This window comes from Hyperolius riggenbachi, chromosome 3 (assembly GCF_040937935.1).
Source record: "Hyperolius riggenbachi isolate aHypRig1 chromosome 3, aHypRig1.pri, whole genome shotgun sequence".
Taxonomy (NCBI): Eukaryota; Metazoa; Chordata; class Amphibia; order Anura; family Hyperoliidae; genus Hyperolius; species Hyperolius riggenbachi.
In genome coordinates this window covers 442,995,144-443,021,381 of record NC_090648.1, presented here as the reverse complement: position 1 = coordinate 443,021,381, position 26,238 = coordinate 442,995,144, and the positions used below count along the sequence as shown (strand labels likewise).

At 44.7% G+C, this 26,238-nt stretch overlaps 1 protein-coding gene across 4 annotated transcripts in view; it reads left to right on the top strand.

Annotated features, from left to right (window-relative positions):
- Positions 1 to 22,989, top strand: part of LOC137564214 (protocadherin-10-like) — a 194,126-nt gene extending 171,137 nt beyond the window's left edge. For 2 of the 4 annotated variants that reach the window (XM_068277797.1, XM_068277798.1), the window contains exon 4: positions 21,942 to 22,989. In XM_068277797.1, coding sequence (XP_068133898.1) covers positions 21,942 to 22,195 — 254 coding nt within the window. In that variant the 3' untranslated portion in view covers positions 22,196 to 22,989. The remainder of the gene's footprint in view (positions 1 to 21,941) is intronic. The other 2 variants (XR_011030553.1, XM_068277799.1) reach the window with 2 other exon arrangements.
- Positions 22,990 to 26,238: the final 3,249 nt, after the last annotated feature.

Here is a 26,238-nt window from a genome sequence, read left to right as displayed (position 1 = left end):
TTGAAGTGTATGGGTCCGGACGGGTAGCGCGCGCACGCTGCTCTGCCTCTCTCCACCTCTATGGTCGCCCTGATCGGAGGTCTGAGTACTAGTGCTAGCACTGGCAGCCTCCAGGAAAGCCCCCCCCCCTCAGCCCAGCAAAGCACCCCCAGCCTAAAAGGCACCCAGCAAAGCCCACCCCCAGCCATGCAAAGCCGCCCCCCCCCACCATGGAAAGCACCCAGAAAAGACCCCCCAGCCATGCAAAGCCACCCCCCACCATGCAAATCACCCAGCAAAGACCCCCCAGCCATGCAAAGCCGCCCCCACCATGCAAAGTGCACAGCAACAAAGCCCCCCCCCAGACCATGCAAAGTGCACAGCAAAGCACCCCTAGCCATGCAAAGCACCCTGCAAAGACCCCCCCAGCCATGCAAAGCCGCCCCCCCACCATGCAAAGTGCACAGCTAAGACCCCCCCCAGCCATGCAAAGCCCCCCCCCCCCCCCCCTGACCATGCAAAGTGCACACCAAAGCACCCACAGCCATGCACAGCCCCCCAGAAAAGACCCCCCCCCACCATGCAAAGCTCCCCCAGCAATGCACAGCACCCCTAGCCATGCATCCCCCTCATCTGTGACTAATCGCCACTGTAATTTGATCTCTCCCCCTGTCACCTGACTGCCACAGCAGAGCAGCTAATTTAAAAGCACAGGATGTTAAAAATATGTCTGCTCCCAAGAAAGCAGGATGTAGACACACTGCAGATTTATTGCAGGATTTGCATCAGCTGTAACTAAGAAATGATTTTCTTTAAAAAGATTATTATGCTGTTGTGTGTATTTCGGAGCAGAGAGGACGTTCCGAGTGCCATTCATGGTGCTGGACAGGACCCAGGATGTTCTGGGATTTCTGCCTTTTGGACTTTGGCCGACTGACTTTGGGCGTTTCTAGAACTGGCCGGCCAATGTCAGAAATTCCCAGCATTTTGGACTTTGGCCGACGTCAAATCGGCCAGTTCTAGAAACGGCCGGCGAATTCTAGAATTGGCCGATTTCTGGTTTTGGCCGTAACATATACATGATCTGCAATGATCTGCTCTGGAGCCAGTGCAGAAGAAAATGATCAGCTAGGTAAAGAAGAAAAAAAACAGATTAAAGGGAACCTGAAGTGAAAAGAATAAGGAGTCTGCCATCTTAATTCCCACTAAACAGTGGCCTCAATTCACTAAGCGTATCTCCTGTCTTTAATAACGTTTCTAGAGTTATCACCATGGTGATAAGGCATGTAGTATTCAGGAAACATTTTACCTCAGGCAAACCTAAAGTTAACTCTTCTGTCTTTAACCTCCCTAACGTTCTGGACGAGCTGAGCTCGTCCAGAGACGCTGGAGGGTGCCGCTCAGGCCCCACTGGGCTGATTTTAATAAAAAAAAAATTTAAACATGCAGCAAGCACTTTGCTTGCTGCGTGTTGGAGACGATCACCGCCGATGCGCCGCTATCCTTTGCGTAACGAGAGCCCCCCCCCAGACCCCGTGCGCTGCCTGGCCAATCAGTGCCAGGCAGCGCTGAGGGGTGGATCGGGTCTCCCTGTGACATCACGATGTCCATGACGTCACGACGTGCGTCGCCATGGCGACGGGGGAAGCCCTCCAGGAAATCCCGTTCGGAACGGGATTTCCGGACGGGCCATTGCGCCGGCGGCGATCGGAGGGGAGGGATGCCGCACAGATGGGGCAATCATGTAGCTAGCGCTAGGCTAGCTACATGAAAAATAATTTAAAAAAGTGCAAAAAACGTTCCCGCGGCCGCAGGGGCGCGGGAATCAGTACGCCAGGCAGGTTAAGTTAAGATGAGATCTCTAAAGTTAACTCTTCAATCCTTCAAATAACTCCAGAATTCTGAAGTTAGACAGGCTGTTAATTGTGTGAAAATAACTACAGAGGAGGTAACTTAACTACAAAGAAGGTAATTTTACTACAGAGGAGGTAACTTAAGGAATTAATAGATAAGATAACTCTCTCACGGTGTGGTGGCGAGTTATCTCTTGCCTTATTATCTCAAGCATGATCTTAGTGAATTGAGGCCAATGTCAGTTGCCTGGCTGTCATGCTGTGCTTTAGGTTTTAGTTCAATTGTTTTTGAGTCACACACATGCAACAAGCATGTGTCCAGAAGAATCCTTAATCCAATCAAAGTCAAAGCATCTTATATGCATGCTCATTCTGGGCCAGTGGCTTAAAGAGAAACTCCGACCAAGAATTGAACTTTATCCCAATCAGTAGCTGATACCCCCTTTCACATGAGAAATCTATTCCGTTTCACAAACAGACCATCAGGGGGCGCTGTATGACTGATATTGTGGTGAAACCCCTCCCACAAGAAGCTCTGAGTTCCAATGGTACTTCTGGCAGTTTCCTGTCTGTGAACCTTGTTGCATTGTGGGAAATAGCTGTTTACAGCTGTTTCCGACTGCCAAAAAAGAATGCAGCAGCTACATAACCTGCCCACAGTAAAAATGTCACCATGTGATAAATGTCAGAATGTGAATCAGGGTGGGATTTAAAAGATTTACAATGGGCAAACACTGACTAAACCATTTATACATAATTATTGTAAAAATAAAGCACTTTTTTATTACATTATTTTCACTGGAGTTCCTCTTTAAAGTATTAAAGGCAGAGCATCAGCACAGAAGTCAGGTAACTGGAGTTGTTTATAAGGGAATAAAGATGGCAGACTCCATATTCCTCTCACTTCAGGAAGAGAAAAATAGGAGAATTGAAGAGCAGAGCAATAGTTTATATCCTTATCAAACAGGAAGTGAGGTCAGTTTATCATTTTTTTTAAATGTAAGGAAGCACCTACTAACCCTTTACATCCTGGTTTTATGGATGGTGCCTTGACCTGCATTACCTATCGGAGAGGGGTGAATCTTTTCCACACAGCACATTCCTGTCCATTACCTCAGTAAAAGTTTATAAATGAAATATAAATCACTTAGTAGGCCTGCTGTATGAGGCGGCAATGACAAGTGGAGCACTTCCTCCTGAGGCGTCTACAACCTCATTATAAACATACACTAATGCAAACAGATAGAGCCCTGTAATCTGACCATATGTAATATTTTGCATGGGAAGGAGATGGGAGCAGAAGTAATTACTGAGGTACTGAAGCAATGCAGAGTTCTTCATATATAGTGAAGCTGCCCAGTGGCTAAATAGAGTGTCTAGGGAACATGATGACAGCATCTGGCACAAGACCATACTTGCATGCTCTCATTTTCAATGGTATACAAGCAGTTCCCTCCCTGGTGACACATTGCTAACGAGGATTCATGTGAATACAGCAATCATTATATTAAATGGATTCACTCTTCTGTTAGAGGTCAGAGCAAATTCTTGCTTCATTGACTGCTGAGACAATGCTGACATTGTCAACAGTGCAGAGCAACAAATTACACTGATGGCTAATGGCTACCCATTCACTAAACAAGCTGTGTTCAGGTAATTATTTGAAACCAATATGTTGCTGGCTAGCAAGGTAGCCACCGGTTTGATTTGTACTTTGGGAGGGGAATATCTGAATCCCAAATTTAAGAGATGATTTGCATATTCAGCAGTGAAGCATTGTGGGACATATCAAAGCTCACTCCAACCTGAATAATTGCAAATACCTTCTGTTTTAAGAAGGCACACTTCTGTTTTGCATAGCATTTTAGAAAGGAGGTTTTTGATCTCTTTCATCCCCTTGCACACTCTTTGGAGTTCATGCTTTCTATGAGCTTACTGGGTAAGTAACTCTAGGGGCCTGATTCACAAAGCGGTGCTAGGTGTGATAAGTTTAGGTGTGATAAGTTTAGGCATGATAAGTTTAGGTGTGATACGTTTTTAGGCGTGATAAGTTTAAGCACCAACTGGGTTAGCACCGCAGTGCACAGCTGATCAAAAGTTTTGCGCTAGCAAAGTCTGGTGCACTTTGCATAGAGTTTAATGGCGCTGCTTTGCGTGCGGGACTTTGCCGCGCGATCTAAACTTATCTAAACTTATCATGCCTAAACTTATCATGCCTAAACTGAGTTTAGGCATGATAAAAATGGTTATCACGCCTAAAGTCTTTAACTGGGTTATCACCGATTTGTGAATCGAGCCCTAGGTGTTTCAAGCTTTACTCCATAGAGCCATATTAATCTATGCCATGCACTGATGAGCATCAACCAATCCAAAACAGTCTGTATACTCTGTATACATCTAATATTAACAAGCTGACATATCATTGCATGCCATTGGTTCTGGAGGTGTGTTTTTTAATTGATTTGCATATTCAGCAGAGATGCATTGTAGGACATCTTAAAGCTCACTCCAACCTGAATAATTGCAAATACATATTTTATGAAGGCAAACTTCTGTTTTTGCATAACTATGAATTGGGGCTCAAAGGGCTGTAGCCACGCCACTAAGCCTGCTTGCACACTTTGGGCAAAATATAGTATTTCTCTCAACTACTACTACTCAACTACTCAATATTATTCTCTCTCATAATAACAGAGCTAGAATAGGATTAGGATCCATTGGTGTCCGTTAGGATCCGTTCCGTTTCATTACACTAAACAAAACAATTTTTTAGTGCAATGTGAACCAAGCCTTAGTGTTAGGGTATACGGTAGGTGAGGTATCAGGCAAATCGGGTGCATGCGGCTTGTGGACAAATCGGGCACTGCCATAGACTTTAATTGAATATATAGGCAAGTCAGTGCCAAAATGGAAATTTGGGCGCCATGCAATGCCCAATAATTATCGATTTTTGCGGGTATTTTTTTTTTCTGTTTTAAAGCTAGCAAGTAGAGTTGGGCCGAACGGTTCGCTTGCGAACGGTTCCATGCGAACTTCCGTGGTTTGCGTTCGCGTCCCGCAGGCGAACCTTTGCGGAAGTTCGGTTCGCCCCATAATGCACCATGGAGGGTCAACTTTGACCCTCTACATCACAGTCAGCAGGCACAGTGTAGCCGATTTGGCTACACTAGCCCCTGGAGCCACTCCCCCCTACTAAAAGGCAGACAGCGGCGACCATTACGGTCACTCGTGTGCCTGCATTAGTGAGAGTAGGGCGAGCTGCTGCACACTCTCTCTCATAGGGAAAGATTAGTTAGGCTTAGCTTGTCCCTGGCTGCATACCTGTTCTGTGAACCGACCACTGCATACCTGTTCTGTGAACCCACCACTGCATACCTGTACTGTGAACCCACCACTGCATACCTGTTCAGTGAACCCACCACTGCATACCTGTTCTGTGAACCCACCACTGCATACCTGTTCTGTGAACCCACCACTGCATACCTGGTCTGTAAACCCACCACTGCATATCTGTACTGTGAACCCACCACTGCATACCTGTTCTGTGAACCCACCACTGCATACCTGTTCTGTGAACCCACCACTGCATACCTGTACTGTGAACCCACCACTGCATACCTGTACTGTGAACCCACCACTGCATACCTGTTCTGTGAACCCACCACTGCATACCTGTACTGTGAACCCACCACTGCATACCTGTTCAGTGAACCTGCCACTGCATACCTGTACTGTTCCGTGAACCCGCCACTGTATACCTGTTCTGTTCAGTGAACCCGCCACTGCATACCTGTTCTGTTCAGTGAACCCGCCACTGTATACCTGTTCTGTTCAGTGAACCCGCCACTGCATACCTGTTCTGTTCAGTGAACCCGCCACTGTATACCTGTTCTGTTCAGTGAACCCGCCACTGCATACCTGTTCTGTTCAGTGAACCCGCCACTGCATACCTGTTATGTTCAGTGAACCCGCCACTGCATACCTGTTCTGTTCAGTGAACCCGGCACTGCATACCTGTTCTGTTCAGTGAACCCGCCACTGCATACCTGTTCTGTTCAGTGAACAGTTTGGTGTGTCAGTGTGAAGCAGTACCTTAATTACACTACCTGATTGATGTATACACATGCAAGATGTTTTAAAGCACTTTAGGCCTGTCATTTAGCGTTCAATATGATTTCTGCCCTTAAAACGCTGCTTTGCGTCAAATCCAGATTTTTCCCGGGGACTTTTGGCGTGTATCCCACTCCGCCATGCCCCCCTCCAGGTGTTAGACCCCTTGAAACATCTTTTCCATCACTTTTGTGGCCAGCATAAATTTTTTTTTTCAAAGGTCTCGCTTACCAAGAAAGGTTAGATAAACTGGGTTTATTTAGTCTAGAGAAAAGACGCCTTAGAGGAGATCTAATTAACATGTATAAATACATTAGAGGGCAATATAATAGCTTGGCGGATGAGCTTTTTGTCCCTAGGCCTTCTCAAAGGACTAGAGGACATGAGCTGCGCATGGAGGAAAAACGTTTTAGCCATTTATTTAGGAAAGGGTTCTTTACAGTAAGAGTGGTTAAGATGTGGAATGCATTGCCACAGGAAGTCGTTATGGCAAACTCTATACCTGCATTTAAAGGGGGCTTAGATGCTTTCCTTGCGTTGAAAGACATCCATGGCTACAATTACTAGGTTATGCCTAATGATGTTGATCCAGGGATTTTATCTGATTGCCATCTGGAGTCAGGAAGGAATTTTTCCCATTTGGGGCTAATTGGACCATGCCTGGTGGGGTTTTTTTCGCCTTCCTCTGGATCAACAGGGGTATGTGGGGGACGGGCTGGAGTTGTACTTTGTACTGGTTGAACTCGATGGACGTATGTCTTTTTTCAACCTATGTAACTATGTAACTATATTGATACGTGGTATGGAAGTTCGCATCCCCATTGAAGTCTATTGCGGTTCGCGAACTTTAACGCGAACCGAACCTTCCGCGGAAGTTCGCGAACCTAAAATCGGAGGTTCGGCCCAACTCTACTAGCAAGACAAAGGTGAAATTCAGGTGCCAGGTGGCATCCAGTAATTATAATTTTTTGCAGTTTTTCTTTGCCCCACCAGGGGGGGGGGGGGGTCTTAGGGTAAGGCACCACCAGGGGAGGTTTTAGGGTTAGGCACCACCAGGGGGGGTCTTAGGGTTAGGCACCTCCAGGGGGGTCTTAGGGTTAACCACTATGGGGGGGGTGTCTTAGGGTTAGGCACCACCAGGGGGATCTTAGGGTTAGGCACCACCAGGGTGGGTCATAGGGTTAGGCACCACCAGGGGGGTCTTAGGGTTAGGCACCACAAGGGGGGTCTTAGTGTTAGGCACCATGAGGGGGATCCTAGGGTTAGGCACCACCAGGGTGGGTCATAGGGTTCAACACCATGGGGGGGGGTGTCTTAGGGTTAGGCACCACCAGGGGGATCTTAGGGTTAGGCACCACCAGGGTGGGTCATAGGGTTAGGCACCACCAGGGGGTCTTAGGGTTAGACACCACCAGGGGGGTCTTAGGGTTCAGCACCATGGGGGGGTGTCTTAGGGTTAGGCACCACCAGGGGGATCTTAGGGTTAGGCACCACCAGGGTGGGTCATAGGGTTAGGCACCACAAGGGGGGTCTTAGGGTTAGGCACCACGAGGGGGATCCTAGGGTTAGGCACCACCAGGGTGGGTCATAGGGTTAGGCACCACCAGGGGGGTCTTAGGGTTCAGCACCATGGGGGGGTGTCTTAGGGTTAGGCACCACCAGGAGGGTCATAGGGCTAGGCACCATGGGGGGTGTCTTAGGGTTAGGCACCACCAGGAGGGTCATAGGGGTAGGCACCATGGGGGGTGTCTTAGGGTTATGCACTACCAGGGGGTCTTATGCTGGGCATATACGGCTGCTGGGAGGATTATCAATCGAGCCTGATGGCTCGATTGATAATATCCGACGTGTCCGATACCCCGCCGGATCGATAGTGTGCTCGATACCAGCGGGAAGAACAATAGAAGAAACGAGCAACTGATTAGCAGCTGCCCGCGGGGACGAGTGGGGATCGATCCGCGCGGACGAGCGGGGATGCGCCGGCTTCGAGCCAGCGCATAATTGCAGCCATGCATGCCCGGCATTAGGGTTAGGCACCACCAGGGGGTATTAGGGATAGACACCACTGTTAGGCACATTAGAATTTGGCCACGATAGGGATTAGAGTGTGAGCTCATGTGAGGAACAACACTGTATGTACTGTGGAAAATGTCAGTGCTATATAAATAAATAAATAAATTATAAGAATAATAACAACAACATCAACATAGTGCTTTACTCAGTTACTGCTATGTGTAAGTTACAGTGTATACAGTACTTTCATCACTTACTACCTCTATTCATACTATTTCGATTTGTCACTTCCAAACATTAGAATATTCTTATGTTTTGTCACATGGAAATGTGACTTTGAATGATCCCTCCATGGCTCCCAGGAAAGTGCTTCACACTTCATTTGTCTGTTCTTGTTGGTTAGCTTCATCATTGCCAGTTCTGCATTCAGCGAGAACACACGCTTGGTGCTCCAGGGCTTTTCAGACAATGTAGGGTTAATGTTGCCATTTTAAGAGTTGGATGATCGAAGCGAGGCGCTTCCATGGAACAGAGCTGTGGTATGTATGAGCCAGGAAAGGGGACATGCACTGGCAAATACACTGGAGGACATTATGTATTATCATGGAAATGGATAGCTAGCCTAAAGACTTGGAAGTCAACTGAAATTTCCCTGTTCAGATAAGGTCATTAAAACCAGCCGGCGTCCATATGTGACCTCTGTTATGTGCTCCAAGAGCCCTGAGACTACATTACTATCCTTTTTCTTTTTTTTTCTTGATTCCTGGTTGATCTACATACTTTCTTGTTGGCTTATTTAAGGAAATCCCATCACCACCCAGGTCATTAAAAGATATGAAAAAAAAAAAAAAACATAACTAAATATAGCTTTTAGTGGGATTAGTATGCCCCATTGACCTGAAACCATTTATCAAATAAATGCATGACGGCTGTTTAGTGTGACACCTGAGAAAGTCTTTCTTTTGAGGCTATGCTCACAGTGGGCGTTGCTTTCCCTGTGACAGCAGGTACACAGCACAATGGAACAGGAAAACTGCGTTGTACGTTATCTGCGCATTGCATTGTATACAGTGAAGCATACAGTCACTGAAAGTATGTTTCACTGTGACTGGTAACACGCTTGTTTATTTTGCTGTAATGCATTGCATGCAGTGGGTTGGGACGTCGCACGCCATTATACTACAACGCACCCACCGCACTTTTAAGGTCACATAGGTGGTGCATTGTGGTGCTGAAAGCAGCATTACAAAGCAAAAGCTTTTTACTTACCACCATATGTGACAGCATTTTGCAGCTTCAAGGGCAACAGTGATCTCAATAAAACATAATACAGTGTCTGAGCAAAATGGTACGCTAATTTTATGCACACGTATGGAACTGGAAAATGGGCCAATCAAAATGCAGCAGTTGTGTTATTTGATTGGTCCAATGACAGGCTGCATAAAGTTTCAAAAATCACCTCAGAAATATTAGCATCTCATTGATTATCCCTGCTTATCATTTTTAAAGGAAACCTGAGATAAATTAAGTATAAGGATTTATACTTACCTGGGGCTTCCTCTAGCCCCTTGTAGATCTCCCAGACCACTTTTGTTCTCCCATAGTGGAGTCTGCGATTCAACCCGGTCACGTTCCACTACACATGATGCGCCATCTTGTCCACTTGCATGCCCCGATCACGCTTCCATGGCCAGGAGCTTTCTGTGCAAGTGCAGTTACAGACGGCCGGGACCATGCATGCACAGTGGAGCGTGACTGGGCCAGTCAGGGAATTTCCTGGGCCGCACTGCTGGAGGATGGAGTGGCCTAGGAGGACAGCGATCGATTAGTCAGACTACAGTGGGCTGAAGGAATCCCGTGTAAGTATAAATCTTTATATCTGAACGGACCCTGAGCAGTGACTTAAATTAAAAATCTGGACTTACCTGGGGCTTCCTCCAGCGGTCTCCATGAGGTCCCCTGGCTTTCTCTTGCTCCCTTCTGTGGTCCTGCTGGCAGCTCCAGTAATCTGGCGACTTCAACTGAAGTCAGCGCGTCATCATGACGGTCGCTGTAAGCATCCTGCGCATGCCCGGTTCTGTAAAGACTGATGATGCGCATGCGCGGGACGCTTACATTGACAGCCGTGATGACACACTGGGGGTGCGCACATGCGACTTCAGACAAAGTCAACAGAATTTTGGAGTTGCCAGCGGGACCACGGAAGGGAGCAAGAGGATGTCATGGGACCTCGTGGGCTACGGGGTGCTGGAGGAAGGCTCAGGTAAGTCCAGATTCTCAATTTAGGCCACTGCTCTGGGTCCCTTTAACTTATATCAGGTACACTTCAACACATCAAAAGGTGTAGAAAAAAAGGCAATTTAAACTCCCTACCTAACACACAGTGCTTTCAATAGCTAAAGTCATGTTTTCAGCCATATTTCAAAGGCTATAACATGACAGGAAAAACACTATTCAAAGATCAACTACCAAAAGTGACACCAGTAGCGGGATACTTTTTTTTATTTAGCACATCCTAGAGTTCCCTTTTAAACCTTGTTAATTCTTCAGCTTTGCTGCCGCGGCGGGCGTCTTATTATTTTTTTTATTCAACTCTGCTTGCGCTTTTAAAAAAAAAAAAAGTTTCTCGGCCTTCTATCATCTTTCAGTTTTGCATATAACTGTATAATTGCACCTTTTAAGAAACTAATGATAATATCAGGCACAACCTGTGACTACTGCCTACACGAGGAGTACATTTCACGGCTGACTGCGTCTTCTGTTCTCAGGACCTTTTCGTCGGAAATTGCTAAAATATTCTCTCTTTAATCCCAAGAAGGGATGTTGGCATTTGCAGTGTGATTACTCACGTCCTCCTGAAAGTTGCTTAGATTAGTCCTGCATGCACTGTACTTGCAATTAGTAATTATCCCCTCTCTGGCTCCCCTTTTCCAATGTAAACAATTTTAATTTGGATAGCCTTTCTTAATTTAGATCAGTTTCCTTTAGAAAATTAAATCAGCCGCAGAGCAAACATGCTACCTATTACATTCCTGTGGATAATTAATGATTGTATTATCACTGGGCTTTCTGTAGTTCTAATCATATCTGGTAATAATTGCCTCATAATTGCTTAACTAACACATGTAAATTTTCAATTCCCTTTTCGCGACATACAAACAACCTTCCTGCTAGAAATAATAAATAGCATTTAGGGGAAAGTGTTTTTATGTTTTTTTCTTAAAGTGAGGATGACACTCGTAAATAACCCAAAGATTGATGTATTTTTCAGAGGTTTACTGGAAATGCTGCATATTGATTTATTTTCATTGCTTTTTGAGCATTGACATTGTAGTTCAGTCACAGGGGTTTTTATGTATTTAATTAAGTACTATTTTAAATGCATTGGGCAAAAGAAAAAGTTTATAAAAAAAAAAAAAGTTGCAGTGTTTGTAAAATAAGAAGATAACCACTTTTAGATCCTCCCATCTACCTAAGTGACCTTCAGCTGTCTGCACACCCCACCATAATTCTGAAAGCAAATGTCAACTGAAATAAAAACAAACACACAAAAACAGATACTTACTGTACCTATGGAGAGGGAAGGCTCTGGGTCCTATAGCGGCTTTCCCTTCCTCTTACAGTCCCTCTTCCAGCACCGTCCCCTTATTCCAATCTGCCGCCACAGGAGGCTTCTGAAGTCTTCGGGAGCCCGAGTGCTCCTGAAGATGGGCGGCTCTGTACTGCGCATGCATGTGTGTAAGAGAGAGAGAGCGCGCTTGCACATGCAAAGTACGAGGCTGCCCGTCTTCAGGAGCATTCAGGCTCCCAAATACTGCAGAATGTCCCGCGGTAGCACAGAGCAGTATTTGACTGTTCACTTGAATACTGTGGGTTGACTGGTTGACGGCTCTGGAACGAGGGGACCCATAGCCTTCTCTCTCCATAGGTATCTTTTTTTTTGTTATTTCAGTTGGCATTCACTTTAAGTCATGACAGGCTATCAGATAGTGTGGCTTCCACTGACAGAGCAATCCCCCTGTCTCCTGCTTGCCCATGTGGCTTAAGCGCTGTATACACCAAAGCATTGTTGTTGCCTGGGAGGGATTGAAACTCAATCATTGCATAGCCGACCCTGTAGAGATGCTTTGAGATGATTAATTTGTTGATGAGTTGGGGATAAGCAAGCTTGTACTGCTCTCTGCAGTGAAAATGAACATTTTTACACACAGGGAATGCTTGCAAATGTTCTTTTATGTACCTAAGAGTAGTTACTGAAATTTTAATTTTGAGAATATAACCACACTTTATTAAAAATTAAAAAAAAAAAAGTTGTATTGAATAATGCTTTCTTATTGGGGTTTTAAAGCGATATTGAGATGTTCCCTCGCCACATCTCTGGTACTGCCATCATCTCACCACCTGTCATGCCTTCATATACCTCCAGTCACGCTTTTCTCACATCTCCAGTTATGACTTCATCATCATATATCCAGTAATGCCCCCACCAAACCTTCAGTCATGCCTTCATGACATCTCCTGTCACATATTCATTACACATCCAAGACACGTTTTCATCATTCCTTCAGTCATGCTTTCATCACATCTCCAGCCATGCCCTCATTACATCTTCTCTCATGCCTTCATCACACCTCCAGCCTCACCTTCAGCCACACCTTCATCACACCTCCAGCCACACCTTCATCACACCTCTAGCCACACCTTCATCACACTTCCTGTCATGCCTTGATTACACCTCCAGCCTCACATTCATCACACCTCCAGCCACACCTTCATCACACTTCCAGTCAGACCTTCATCACACCTTCAGCCACACCTTCATCACACTTGCAGTCACGCCTTCATTACACCTCCAGCCTCACTTTTACCACACTTCCTGTCATGCCTTGATTACACCTCCAGCCTCACAATTGTCACACCTCCAGCCACACCTTTATCACACTTCCTGTCATGCCTGCATCACACTTGCAGTCACGCCATCATTACACCTCCAGCCACACCTTCATCACACTTCCTGTCATGCCTTGATTACACCTCCAGCCTCACATTCATCACACCTCCAGCCACACCTTCATCACACCTTCAGCCACACCTTCATCACACTTCCAGTCATGCCATCATTAAACCTCCAGCCACACCTTTATAACACTTCCAGTCATGCCCTCATGACACTTTCAGCCACACCTTCATCACTCCTCAAGTCAAGCCTTTATCACACAGCCAGTCACGTGTTCATCACACTTACAGTCACGTCTTCATCACACCACCAGTCACGTCTTCATCACACCTCCAGTCACACCTTCATCACACTTCCTGTCATGCCTTGATTACACCTCCAGCCTCACATTCATCACATCTCCAGCCACACCTTCATCACACTTCCTGTCATGCCTTGATTACACCTCCAGCCTCACATTCATCACACCTCCAGCCACACCTTCATCACACCTCCAGCCACACCTGCATAACACTTCCAGTCACGCCTTCATGACACCTTCAGCCACACCTTCATCACTCCTCAAGTCAAGCCTTCATCACACCGCCAGTCACGTCTTCATCACACCTCCAGTCACGTCTTCTTCACACCACCAGTCACGTCTTCATTACACCTCCAGTCACACCTTCATCACACCTCCAGTTACGCCTTCATCACACCTCCAGTCACGTCTTCATCACACCACCAGTCCATCTTCATCACACCTCCAGTCACGTCTTCATCACACCTCCAGTCACGCCTTCATCACACCTCCAGTCACGTCTGTATCACACAACCAGTCACGTCTTCATCACACCTCCAGACATGCCTTCATCACACCTCCAGTCACGCTTTAATCACACCTCCAGTCACGCCTTCATCACACCTCCAGCCACACCTTCATCACACTTCCTGTCATGACTTGATTACACCTCCAGCCTCACATTCATCACACCTCCAGCCAAACCTTCATCACACTTCCAGTCACACCTTCATCACACCTCCAGCCACACTTTCACCACACTTGCAGTCACACCATCATTACACCTCCAGCCACACCTTCATTACACTTCCTGTCATGCCTTGATTACACCTCCAGCCTCACATTCATCACACCTCCAGCCACACCTTCATCACACTTCCAGTCACACCTTCATCACACTTGCAGTCACGCCATCATTACACCTCCAGCCTCACCTTCATCACACTTCCTGTCATGCCTTGATTACACCTCCAGCCTCACATTCATTGCACCTCCAGCCTCACCTTCATCACACTTCCTGTCATGCCTTGAGTACACCTCCAGCCTCACATTCATCACACCTCCAGCCACACCTTCATCACCCTTTCAGTCACACCTTCATCACACTTGCAGTCACGCCATCATTACACCTCCAGCCTCACCTTCATCACACTTCCTGTCATGCCTTGATTACACCTCCAGCCTCACATTCATCGCACCTCCAGCCTCACCTTCATCACACTTCCTGTCATGCCTTGATTACACCTCCAGCCTCACATTCATCACACCTCCAGCCACACCTTTATCACACTTCCAGTCACACCTTCATCACACCTCCAGCCACACCTTCACCACACTTGCAGTCACGCCATCATTACACCTCCAGCCTCACCTTTATCACACTTCCTGTCATGCCTTGAGTACACCTCCAGCCTCACATTCATCACACCTCCAGCCACACCTTCATCACACCTCCAGCCACACCTTCATCACACTTTCTGTCATGCCTTGATTACACCTCCAGCCTCACATTCATCACACCTCCAGCCACACCTTCATCACACTTCCTGTCATGCCTGCATCACACTTGCAGTCATACCATCATTACACCTCCAGCCTCACCTTCATCACACTTCCTGTCATGCCTTGATTACACCTCCAGCCTCACATTCATCACACCTCCAGCCACACCTTTATCACACTTCCAGTCACACCTTCATCACACCTCCAGCCACACCTTCACCACACTTGCAGTCACGCCATCATTACACCTCCAGCCTCACCTTTATCACACTTCCTGTCATGCCTTGAGTACACCTCCAGCCTCACATTCATCACACCTCCAGCCACACCTTCATCACACCTCCAGCCACACCTTCATCACACTTTCTGTCATGCCTTGATTACACCTCCAGCCTCACATTCATCACACCTCCAGCCACACCTTCATCACACTTCCTGTCATGCCTGCATCACACTTGCAGTCATACCATCATTACACCTCCAGCCTCACCTTCATCACACTTCCTGTCATGCCTTGATTACACCTCCAGCCTCACATTCATCGCACCTCCAGCCTCACCTTCATCACACTTCCTGTCATGCCTTGATTACACCTCCAGCCTCACATTCATCGCACCTCCAGCCTCACCTTCATCACACTTCCTGTCATGCCTTGATTACACCTCCAGCCTCATATTCATCACACCTCCAGCCACACCTTCATCACACTTCCAGTCACACCTTCATCACACCTCCAGCCACACCTTCACCACACTTGCAGTCACGCCATCATAGTTACATAGTTACATAGTTATTTTGGTTGAAAAAAGACACACGTCCATCGAGTTCAACCAGTACAAAGTACAACTTCAGCCCGTCCCCCACATACCCCTGTTGATCCAGAGGAAGGCGAAAAACCCCCCACAAGGCATGGTCCAATTAGCCCCAAAAGGGAAAAATTCCTTCCTGACTCCAGATGGCAATCAGATAAAATCCCTGGATCAACATCATTAGGCATAACCTAGTAATTGTAGCCATGGATGTCTTTCAACGCAAGGAAAGCATCTAAGCCCCCTTTAAATGCAGGTATAGAGTTTGCCATAACGACTTATTGTGGCAATGCATTCCACATCTTAATCACTCTTACTGTAAAGAACCCTTTCCTAAATAAATGGCTAAAACGTTTTTCCTCCATGCGCAGCTCATGTCCTCTAGTCCTTTGAGAAGGCCTAGGGACAAAAAGCTCATCCGCCAAGCTATTATATTGCCCTCTGATGTATTTATACATGTTAATTAGATCTCCTCTAAGGCGTCTTTTCTCTAGACTAAATAAACCCAGTTTATCTAACGTTTCTTGGTAAGCGAGACCTTCCATCCCACGTATCAATTTTGTAGCTCGTCTCTGCACCTGCTCTAAAACTGCAATATCTTTTTTGTAATGTGGTGCCCAGAACTGAATTCCATATTCCAGATGTGGCCTTACTAGAGAGTTAAACAGGGGCAATATTATGCTAGCATCTCGAGTTTTTATTTCCCTTTTAATGCATCCCAAAATTTTGTTCGCTTTAGCTGCAGCGGCTTGGCATTGAGTATGATTATTTTACTTGTTGTCGATGAGTACTCCTAAGTCCTTCTCCAAGTTTGATGTTCCCAACTGTATCCCATTTATTTTGTATGGTGCTAGACCATTGGTACGACCAAAATGCATGACTTTACATTTGTCAACATTGAATTTCATCTGCCATGTATGTGCCCATATAGCCATCCTATCCAGATCCTGTTGCAATATGACACTATCTTCCTGAGAGTTGATGATTCTGCACAATTTTGTATCATCTGCAAAAATAGCAACATTGCTCACTACTGCATCTACTAGGTCATTAATAAATAAATTGAAGAGCACTGGACCCAGTACAGACCCCTGTGGGACCCCACTGCTAACAGTCTCCCATTTTGAGTACGATCCATTGACCACAACTCTTTGTTTTCTGTCCATTAGCCAGTTCCCTATCCATGCACACAAACTCTTCCCCAGTCCTTGCATCCTCAACTTTTGCACCAGACTTCTGTGGGGAACAGTGTCGAAGGCCTTTGCAAAGTCCAAGTATATCACATCTACAGCATTCCCAATATCCATATAAGCATTCACTACCTCATAAAAGCTGAGCATGTTAGTCAAACAGGACCTGTCTTTAGTAAACCCATGTTGATGCTGAGAAATAAGATTCTTTTCTACTATGAAGTCATGTATAGTATCTCTTAGTAACCCCACAAATAGTTTGCATACAACTGATGTTAAGCTTCCAGGTCTATAATTTCCTGGATCAGATTTTTTGCCCTTCTTAAATAATGGGAAAACGTGGGCTGTACGCCAATCCACTGGGACTCTGCTAGTTGCAAGAGAGTCACAAAAGATAAGATAAAGGGGCTTAGCTATAACTGAACTTAATTATCTTAGGACCCGAGGATGCATGCCATCCGGGCCAGGTGCCTTGTCTATTTTTAATTTATTTAGTCTTGCCTTTACTTCTTCCTGCGTTAAGTATTTAATATTATAGTTAGAAGATTGAGACTCTTCTGCCTCTGTAATTTGCAACAGTGCTGTTTCCTTTGTGAAGACAGAAGCAAAGAAAGCATTTAATAACTCTGCCTTACCTTGGTCATCCACCATTGAGTTCCCACCCTCATCCTTTAGGATTCCTATACAGTCAACCTTTCTTTTTTTAGAGTTGATGTACTTGTAAAACTTTTTGGGGTTAGATTTGATATCCCTAGCGATTTGATTTTCAGCTTCGATCTTTGCCAGCCTAATTTCTTTTTTACAATTTTTATTGCACTCCTTATAATTGCTTAGTGCAGCCTCAGTCCCCTCCTGTTTTAGGACCTTATAGGCATTCTTTTTCCTCTTCATTTTATCCCTAACCTTTCTATTCATCCATAGAGGCCTTTTTTTATTCCTAGACATTTTGTTTCCATATGGGATATACATACTACAATATTGATTGAGAATACGTTTAAAAGCTTGCCATTTCCCTTCAGTGTCCTTCCCTTGTAGTACATTATCCCAGTTCACCAAACTTAGTGCCTGCCTAATTTGATTGAACTTTGCTTTTCTAAAATTCATAGTTTTAGTGGTCCCGCTGCCCCGTGGCCTATCAGTCACCAGATCAAACGTTATCATGTTGTGATCACTATTTCCCAAATGTTCTTGAACCTGCACATTTGATACATTATCTGGTCTATTAGAAATGATCAGATCCAGTAACGCATTCCCCCTAGTTGGTTCAGTTACCATTTGAGTCAAGTAATTGTCCTGTAGTGCTGCCAGAAATCTGCTGCTTTTACCAGAATGGGTAGCCTCAATACCCCAGTCAATGTCTGGAAAGTTGAAGTCGCCCATAATTATGACCTCATTTTTACTTGCAGCTTTTTCAATCTGCTGTAGTAATCGCAGTTCTGCAGCTTCATTAATAAGAGGTGGTCTGTAGCATACCCCAATAAGCAATTGGCAACTTTTATTTCCACCATGAATATTTACCCAAACGGACTCCACATCTTCGCAATCTTCCTCCATCTCATCGTTGAGGACAGCTGTAAAAGAATTCTTAACAAAGAGACAAACCCCTCCACCTTTTTTCCCTGTTCTATCCCTCCTAAACACATTGTATCCTTTTAAATTAGCTATCCAGTCATGGCTTTCATCCATCCATGTCTCGGTTATTCCCACAATGTCATAGCCTTTGTCATTCAGAATGAACTCTAGTTCGTCTATTTTATTTGCAAGGCTCCGAGCATTGGTTACCATGCACTTTATATTTTTACCAACACATTTACCAATTTTGTTTACACGAAATGGGCTACTTGAAGTTTTACCAACCACCTTAATCTTTACACTGTCCCCACCCCCCTCTCCACCCCCCATAATGTTAGGCTCCCACTGTCTTTTTACCTTATCTTGTCTACATATTAAGACTTTATCCTCCCGCCTCCCCCCAGATCCTTACACCTCCAGCCACACCTTCATCACACTTCCAGTCACACCTTCATCACACCTCCAGCCACACCTTCATCGCACTTTCTGTCATGCCTTGATTACACCTCCAGCCTCACATTCATCACACCTCCAGCCACACCTTCATCACACTTCCTGTCATGCCTGCATCACACTTGCAGTCATACCATCATTACACCTCCAGCCTCACCTTCATCACACTTCCTGTCATGCCTTGATTACACCTCCAGCCTCACATTCATCACACCTCCAGCCACACCTTCATCACACCTCCATCCACACCTTCATCACACTTCCAGTCATGCCTTGATTACACCTCCAGCCTCACATTCATCACACCTCCAGCCTCACATTCATCACACCTCTAGCCTCACATTCATCACACTTCCTGTCATGTCTTGATTACACCTCCAGCCTCACATTCATCACATCTCCATCCACACCTTTATCACACCTCCATCCACACCTTCATCACACTTCCTGTCATGCCTTGATTACAACTCCAGCCTCACATCCATCACACCTCCAGTCACACCTTCATCACACCTCCAGCCACACCTCCATCACACTTCCAGTCATGCCATCATTACCCCTTTCAGCCACACCTTCATCACACCTCCAGTCACGCCTTCATGACACCTTCAGCCACACCTTCATCACTCCTCAAGTCAAGCCTTCATCACACTGCCAGTCACGTCTTCATCACATCAGCAGTCACGTCTTCATCACACCTCCAGTCATGTCTTCATCACACCACCAGTCCATCTTCATCACACCTCCAGTCACACCTTCATCATACTGCCAGTCACGTCTTCATCCCACCTCCAGTCACGTCTGTATCACACCTCCAGTCACACCTTCATCACACCTCCAGTCATGCCTTCATCACACCTCCAGTCACATCTTCATCACACCACCAGTCCTATCTTCATCACACCTCCAGTCACACCTTTATTACACCTCCAGTCACGCCTTTATCACACCTCAAGTCACGTCTTCATCACACCACTAGTCCCATCTTCATCACACCTCCAGTCACACCTTTATCACACCTCCAGTCACGCCTTCATCACACCTCAAATCACGTCTTCATCACACCACCAGTCACGTATTAATCACACCTCCCGTCATGCTTTCATCACATCAGTCAGGTACACCAAGGACAAAATTCCTTTTTTTAACTTTTCAAATCACACGGGTCTTCTTTTCTTTCCCCACTAATATTCCTGTATATGAGCATTTGGAAATAAGCAAGGCAATTATGTAGAGACTAGACTTATAATCTTGTAGACATTTTTTAGTAGGGGAATACATGTATTTAGAGCTATTTTACACTACATGCGATTACAATTTTGATGCAAATAAAACATGTCCTGCATGCTGCATGTTTTCTGCATTTTTCTTCTTGTGTTGCTAGCATCCACTGAATATCGCAAATAGGAATCACAAATCGGAAATTGGAATTGCGATTTACAGTGTAAAAGAAGCCTTCCAGTGACCTGCGGATCAGGCCAAGATGATAATTATAGGTGTAAAGAGGGACAGGAAGGCATACTTTCAAAAGAGGGACAGTTATGAGCTATATACTGTATATTTGCTTTGTCACTATGTGAATTTGGTAAACAATTTACTTTAAATGGGGGAGAGGGAGGGGTTGCAGCAACTATGCCGGATACTCAAAAATGTAATATTGTGTGAGATTTGAGTTGAGCATATTTTAATAATCTGCTTTAGGGCCTAGCGGCCTTTGTGTGCCTCTGATACAAGGAAACAGCCAAGACTGGCAGTATTCACGCAGTGCAAACATGTTTTCATTTCCTACAGTGATATAGAGCACTGAACCATTACCCTCACTCTGTACAAGTTAAAGGGAACATCAGTCCCTGCAAATAATAATGGTGTGTGTGTGTGTGTGTGTGTGTGTGTGTGTGTGTGTGTGTGTGTATGTGCGTGCGTGCGTGCGTGCGTGCGTGCGTGCGTGTGTGTGTATGTGTGTGTGTGTGTGTATGTATGTGTGTATGTGTGCGTGTGTGTGTATGTGTGTGGTGTGTGTGTGTGTGTGTGTGTGTGTGCGTGCGTGCGTGCGTTCATGTGGTGTGCGTGCGTGCGTGTGTGTGTGCGAACCACAAGGATGATCTGATTTTACTTTCACATGCCACTTAATAGAGATCCACAAAGGCATCAGAAATAATGGCCCTTGGAACTTTCCTGCAGTAAAACCTTATCACAAGCTGTCTCTCACTGTTTCTTGGCTGTTTACGTGCTTCAGAAAACAGGATTGTATTTGACCCAATGGGTCCAATAGCTCAGAAAAGCTCTTTTGCATTGATAACAACTGAAGGTTTTTTTTTTTAACTCTTCCTGTACTGGAAAACAATATGACACTCTTTTCTTTGCTACTAATGTTTTATTTCTTATCTGTACTACACATACAATTTCAAGAGTTTACTTTCGCTTTAGGTTTGCTTTAAGTACTTGCATGCTATAATTGTTGCTCCCTAGGGTGACAATTTGGGGCATGGTGCTGTACAGATGCATCACTAACCTTCAGGCTAGCTACTCGTCATGTTGCTATGGAGGTGGGCAGAGGCACAATGATTTGTGCACAAAGGAGTGAATTCTTGTGAGTGGGGGGAGCAAAAATAGCAGTGCGATTGGTCCTGCTCGGGCATCGGGGGTCGTTTAAGATGCAGCATGACAGATCCTTAATGACTCCCAACTTCCGAGCCTCACCGATTCTGTTGATACTTCCAACACAGATTACATGCAGTGCCGAATTCCCTATTTGTTGCGTTCCTGCTTTTACAAGGAATGCAACGCCCACTGTTAACCTAGCCTAAATAGTTAGTACTAAAATAAGTCAAGAGTTCCTTGCCCTAACACTAGTTAAACTCTCACTGTAACCCTTCCTTATCCCTAACCAGACTTTACTAGCAATACTCACCTATAAGCGTCTTCAATCCTAATAATTTATGCAGAATACTCGTAAGCCAAGATAATTTGGTGCAGAACTTCACAAACTGCACCACAGTGTACTTTGCAAACATCTTTTTTTAATAAATCTTACATATACATCTTACACACACTGTACTAGTATACTGCTATCTAGAGTGCTTATCTTGATCGGTACCTAGTCTTTTCTTCCTTTACAAACCTTACCTTACCCTCCCTTCTAACCAGTTCCAAAAACTTACTGTCCTTATTTTGGTGCTACTTAGCTGACACCTTAATACAAGTATTTTTTGTGTCCTGCAGATATAAAAAAGACGCCCCCATCGTCAAATGGCGTATGGAGCCCCAAATACGGAGCGCCATTCCAGCAACACGTTCCATCCCTGGACTATCAACATAATGTTTACATTCCCGGAACGCCGACGCTTCTAGCCAACAAAGGCCATTATATGGAACACGAGGAGAAAAACAGTTTTTCCACCTTCGGAAAGAAGAGGAAAATTACGTCATGTTGCGACGTACACGATGACATGATCATCAACAATGACCTAAAATGAGCTGGGCTCAAACCACCCCCCAGACATTCTCAAAGTGTAAGCCACAGAGCCAATGCCGATTCTCCAGAGACGAGCTGGTACCTCAGCGGTTAACAAACTGTGTCATTACTATGCCAAGAACACTGTCTCAACTCACCTACCTGACGTCTGTTTGTGTGCGATAATTCCGGAGACACAAACGGTGACAGGTCCCGATCTATAAAGTGCAATGGGACAAGGAGATCTAAAATTAATCTGTAACACTTGAAATGAAAGTACACTCAGTGAGGTAATGAAGGCGCAAAAGCAACGTACACAGAGACAATGAAAATAAATGACAGCGAGGCAGTGTGTTGGGTAAATGGACAGGATGCAATTTCATTTGGTAAAACAGATTCAATGTGGGTGCGAATGAAAGTCGCCTGTGTGTAAAAAAGCAATTTTCTCTATCTGCAGTCAAGCGAAAGACTTCCTTGAGGACTGGAGAGTGAATAAGAGGACATCCTTTCTGAAATGTCATTTTGAGTTGCAGCCTTTGGGCGATTTCCATTTAGTGACAGTTCTGTCTTTCATTGTTAATATGTGAATGTAGCCAGTGAATATTTACATTTTTTGTTGGTCCTGTGTGGTTGTTTGTGTGGAACGACTGAAGGGTGTGTGGGGATGTCAGAGTCGCAGTTATATCCGGTCTGTAATCAGCTGAACACATTCCTTGCCATTTTCACATAGAGAATAAAGAATACCCAGCGTATGTAAATATATGTATATGCTATTTTTCAAATAACGACACTTGTATTAAAGAAAGCTGTACACACCCTGATGCTTTCGGTTACTGTGTATAAAAGTAACATATTTTTTTTAAAGGAATTTCTTTGCCATTTGATGATTTCTGCATTTTTTAATACATGGATATTTATATATATATATATATATATATATATATATCCAAGACTCATGCTAATCCTTCATGACTGATTGCAAATTAAATGCAAATCATGTGCAGCTTAACCCTCTCCAATACCATGTCGGACTATGGCCACAATTCACTAAGCTCATCTCCTGTCTTTAAAGAGACTCTGTAACACAATTTCCAGCCTTATTTCTTCTATCCTATAAGTTCCTATACCTGTTCTAATGTGGTCTGTGTTACTGCAGCCTTTTCTAGTTGCACAGTGGCTGTGTTATCTCTGTTATATGATCTAATCTTCTCTCTTCTGTTGGCTGAGGCTGGAATGTGTGGAATGTGTTGCACTGCTTGTCATTGACAGAAGCTATACACACCCTCTCCAAGCCCTGTATGAGTCAGAGACTGAGCTACTCTCAAACTTATCACACTCTAGTTAGAAGCCATGTCTTTTGTTTGTAAACACTGCCTAAAATGGCAATTACAAGCCAAGATTGCAGTAGGGAGTGGCAGAAACAGCACAGAGGGGCCCAGGAGAACATAATGAATAGAATGGTATGTTTTTTAGTGTAAGAATTTTACTCTTCTCTTTTCTCTTTAATAATGATTATGTGATGTTTTACTGTTATCACCATGGTGGTAATGCATTAAGTATTCACTAAGCAATACCTTAAGGAGAAACAGTAACCAAGGTTTAAACTTCATCCAAATCAGTAGCTGATACCCTCTTTCTCACAATAAATTTTTTCCTTTTCTCAAATGGAACATTAGGGGGCTCTGTATGGCTGATATTGTGTTGAAACCCCTCCCACAGTGTGATGTCATCACCCTGCTGACATTACACTGCGGGAGCCTTGTTGCATTGTGGGAAATAACAGCTGTTTCCAACTGCCAAAAATGCATCATCTCTTTCCACAGACATCACCTGCCAGCAGTAAAAATGTTGCCATGTGATAAGTGTCAGAATGTAAATCAGGGAGAGGAAAGATTTTACAGTGGGCAAACATTGACTAAATCATTTGTATATAATTATTGTAATAATTAAGCACTTCTTTTCATTACGTTATTTTCTCTGGGATTCCTTTTTAAAATAAGGATTCTGTCCTTAAGTTAAGGAGTGATTTCTAAAGTTAAGGTTTCCTTAAAATAATGACTTAATTCTAAAGTTAAAGGCAGGATGTTCATTCACAGAGAGGGGTGCAAGTGATAACAACTGTAAAGTGTGTGAGGAATATGTGTGTGTGAAGCATTCTGAGCTGTCTGCTTTATTTTTTACTAGTTTATGGAGAAGGGGACTCTGGATAGAGAGGAATTTACACAACAGCCACACAGAGAGGGAGAGAAAGAGAGACACCAAATATATATATATATATATATATATATATATATATATATATATATATATATGGCTGTCCTACACAGGCTAGCTGTAATTCTCCTGGCAGGAGGAGGGGTGGAACTACATCCTGCCTGCGTGCGCTCCTCCCCTCCCAAACTACTGTTTGAATAACTACTACTGTGAGAATAACTACAGAGGTGATAACTTAAGGAATGAAGTGATAAGATGACACTCAATGTGAAAGCTTATCACTACATGTTAAGAAAGCAACCTTCTTTAGTGAATTAACGCCTAAAATACTGATTGATGTGTGGTGATAAGTTTTCACCTGCCTTATTATCACTAGTATGATCTTGGTGAGTTGTAGCCAAAATGGCCGACATTGACATTTTCATCCATAGGACCAATGTCAAACATTGTGCTAACAACGTAGGAAAAATGGCTGCTGCTAGATGGCGCTGTTGTTGTATATAATCCAGAATAGCATAAGCCCCTTCAGATCTAAGACCTCTTTCAGATGGGAGGCTGAACTGACGGGAGGCTGAACTGCGCACTTGCCGAGCAGTGCAGTGTCCCGTGTGCCCCTCACAAGCACAATTTAGGTGCAATTTGAATGCAGCCGAATGGCAGCAGTTGTAACACCTGGGGCTCGATTCACAAAGTGGTGCTAACCCAGTTAGCATGCCTAAAATACTTTAGGCGTGATAACCATTGCACCACGCTGGTGAAAAGCCAGTTTAGGCGTGATAAGTTTAGGCGTGATACGTTTAGATAAGTTTAGATTGCACGCAAAGTCCCATGCGCAAAGCAGCGCCATTAAACTCTATGCGAAGTGCACCAGACTTTGCTAGCGCAAAACTTTTAATCAGCTGTGCACTGCTGTGCTAACCCAGTTGGTGCTTAAACTTTTCACGCCTAAACTTATCACGCCTAAACTTATCATGCCTAAACTTACCATGCCTAAACTTACCATGTCTAAACTTGTCACGCCTAAACTGAGTTTAGGCGTGATAAGGGGCTTTTCACCAGGGTGCTAACTGTTAGCACCGCTTTGTAAATCAAGCCTCTGGTATGTCAAACGGTGGTGTTACTACATGGCAAAAAAAACACAACATGTCATGTCTGAGCATGGCTATGGCCACACTCAGATGTGACTCAATGTTGGTGGTGGTGGGGGGTGCCTGTCCAGCGCCAGCACCGAGAGCAGCAGACAGGAGAGCAGTCGACTGCCACCGACTCCATCCCCCGCTGCTGTGCCGTGCATTTGGGCTGATTACTAGGGGCACAGCTGCTGGATCTAGCCTGGCACGACATCACCCATGTGGATCAAAGTGTCAGGCAAAGGATTATAATGAGTTAAAATTGGGGCAATCAGATGCACTTCTTGTCATTTTTAATTGGCCCAATTCCAAGCTGCATACAATGTGCATTAAATTTGCATGTAAACCAGTATTATTAGCATCTCAATGGCCTCAATTCACTAAGCAGTTTGGATTAGTCTACTGATGGTTTTTAGTCTACTGATGGTTTGGTGTAATGTTTTAGACCTGTGTTTAGACCTGGTCTAAAACATTCGGTAATTAGGTCGGTAAAGCAAGAGAAATTATCAAAAGATGCAATTCACAAAGGCCAACAAGGAGTAACCACGCCCACTTTATCTGACAGAGATCAGACCAGCTGATTTATGTCGGTAAAGTAATTCTGTGAGGTATTTTAGATGTGAGGATGGAACCTTTTTTATTGATTATGCAGGAGTTTAATTGTATCCATAGGAGAGCTCATCAAAGGAGAAGGATGTCAGTCATAGCTACTAATTTGTGA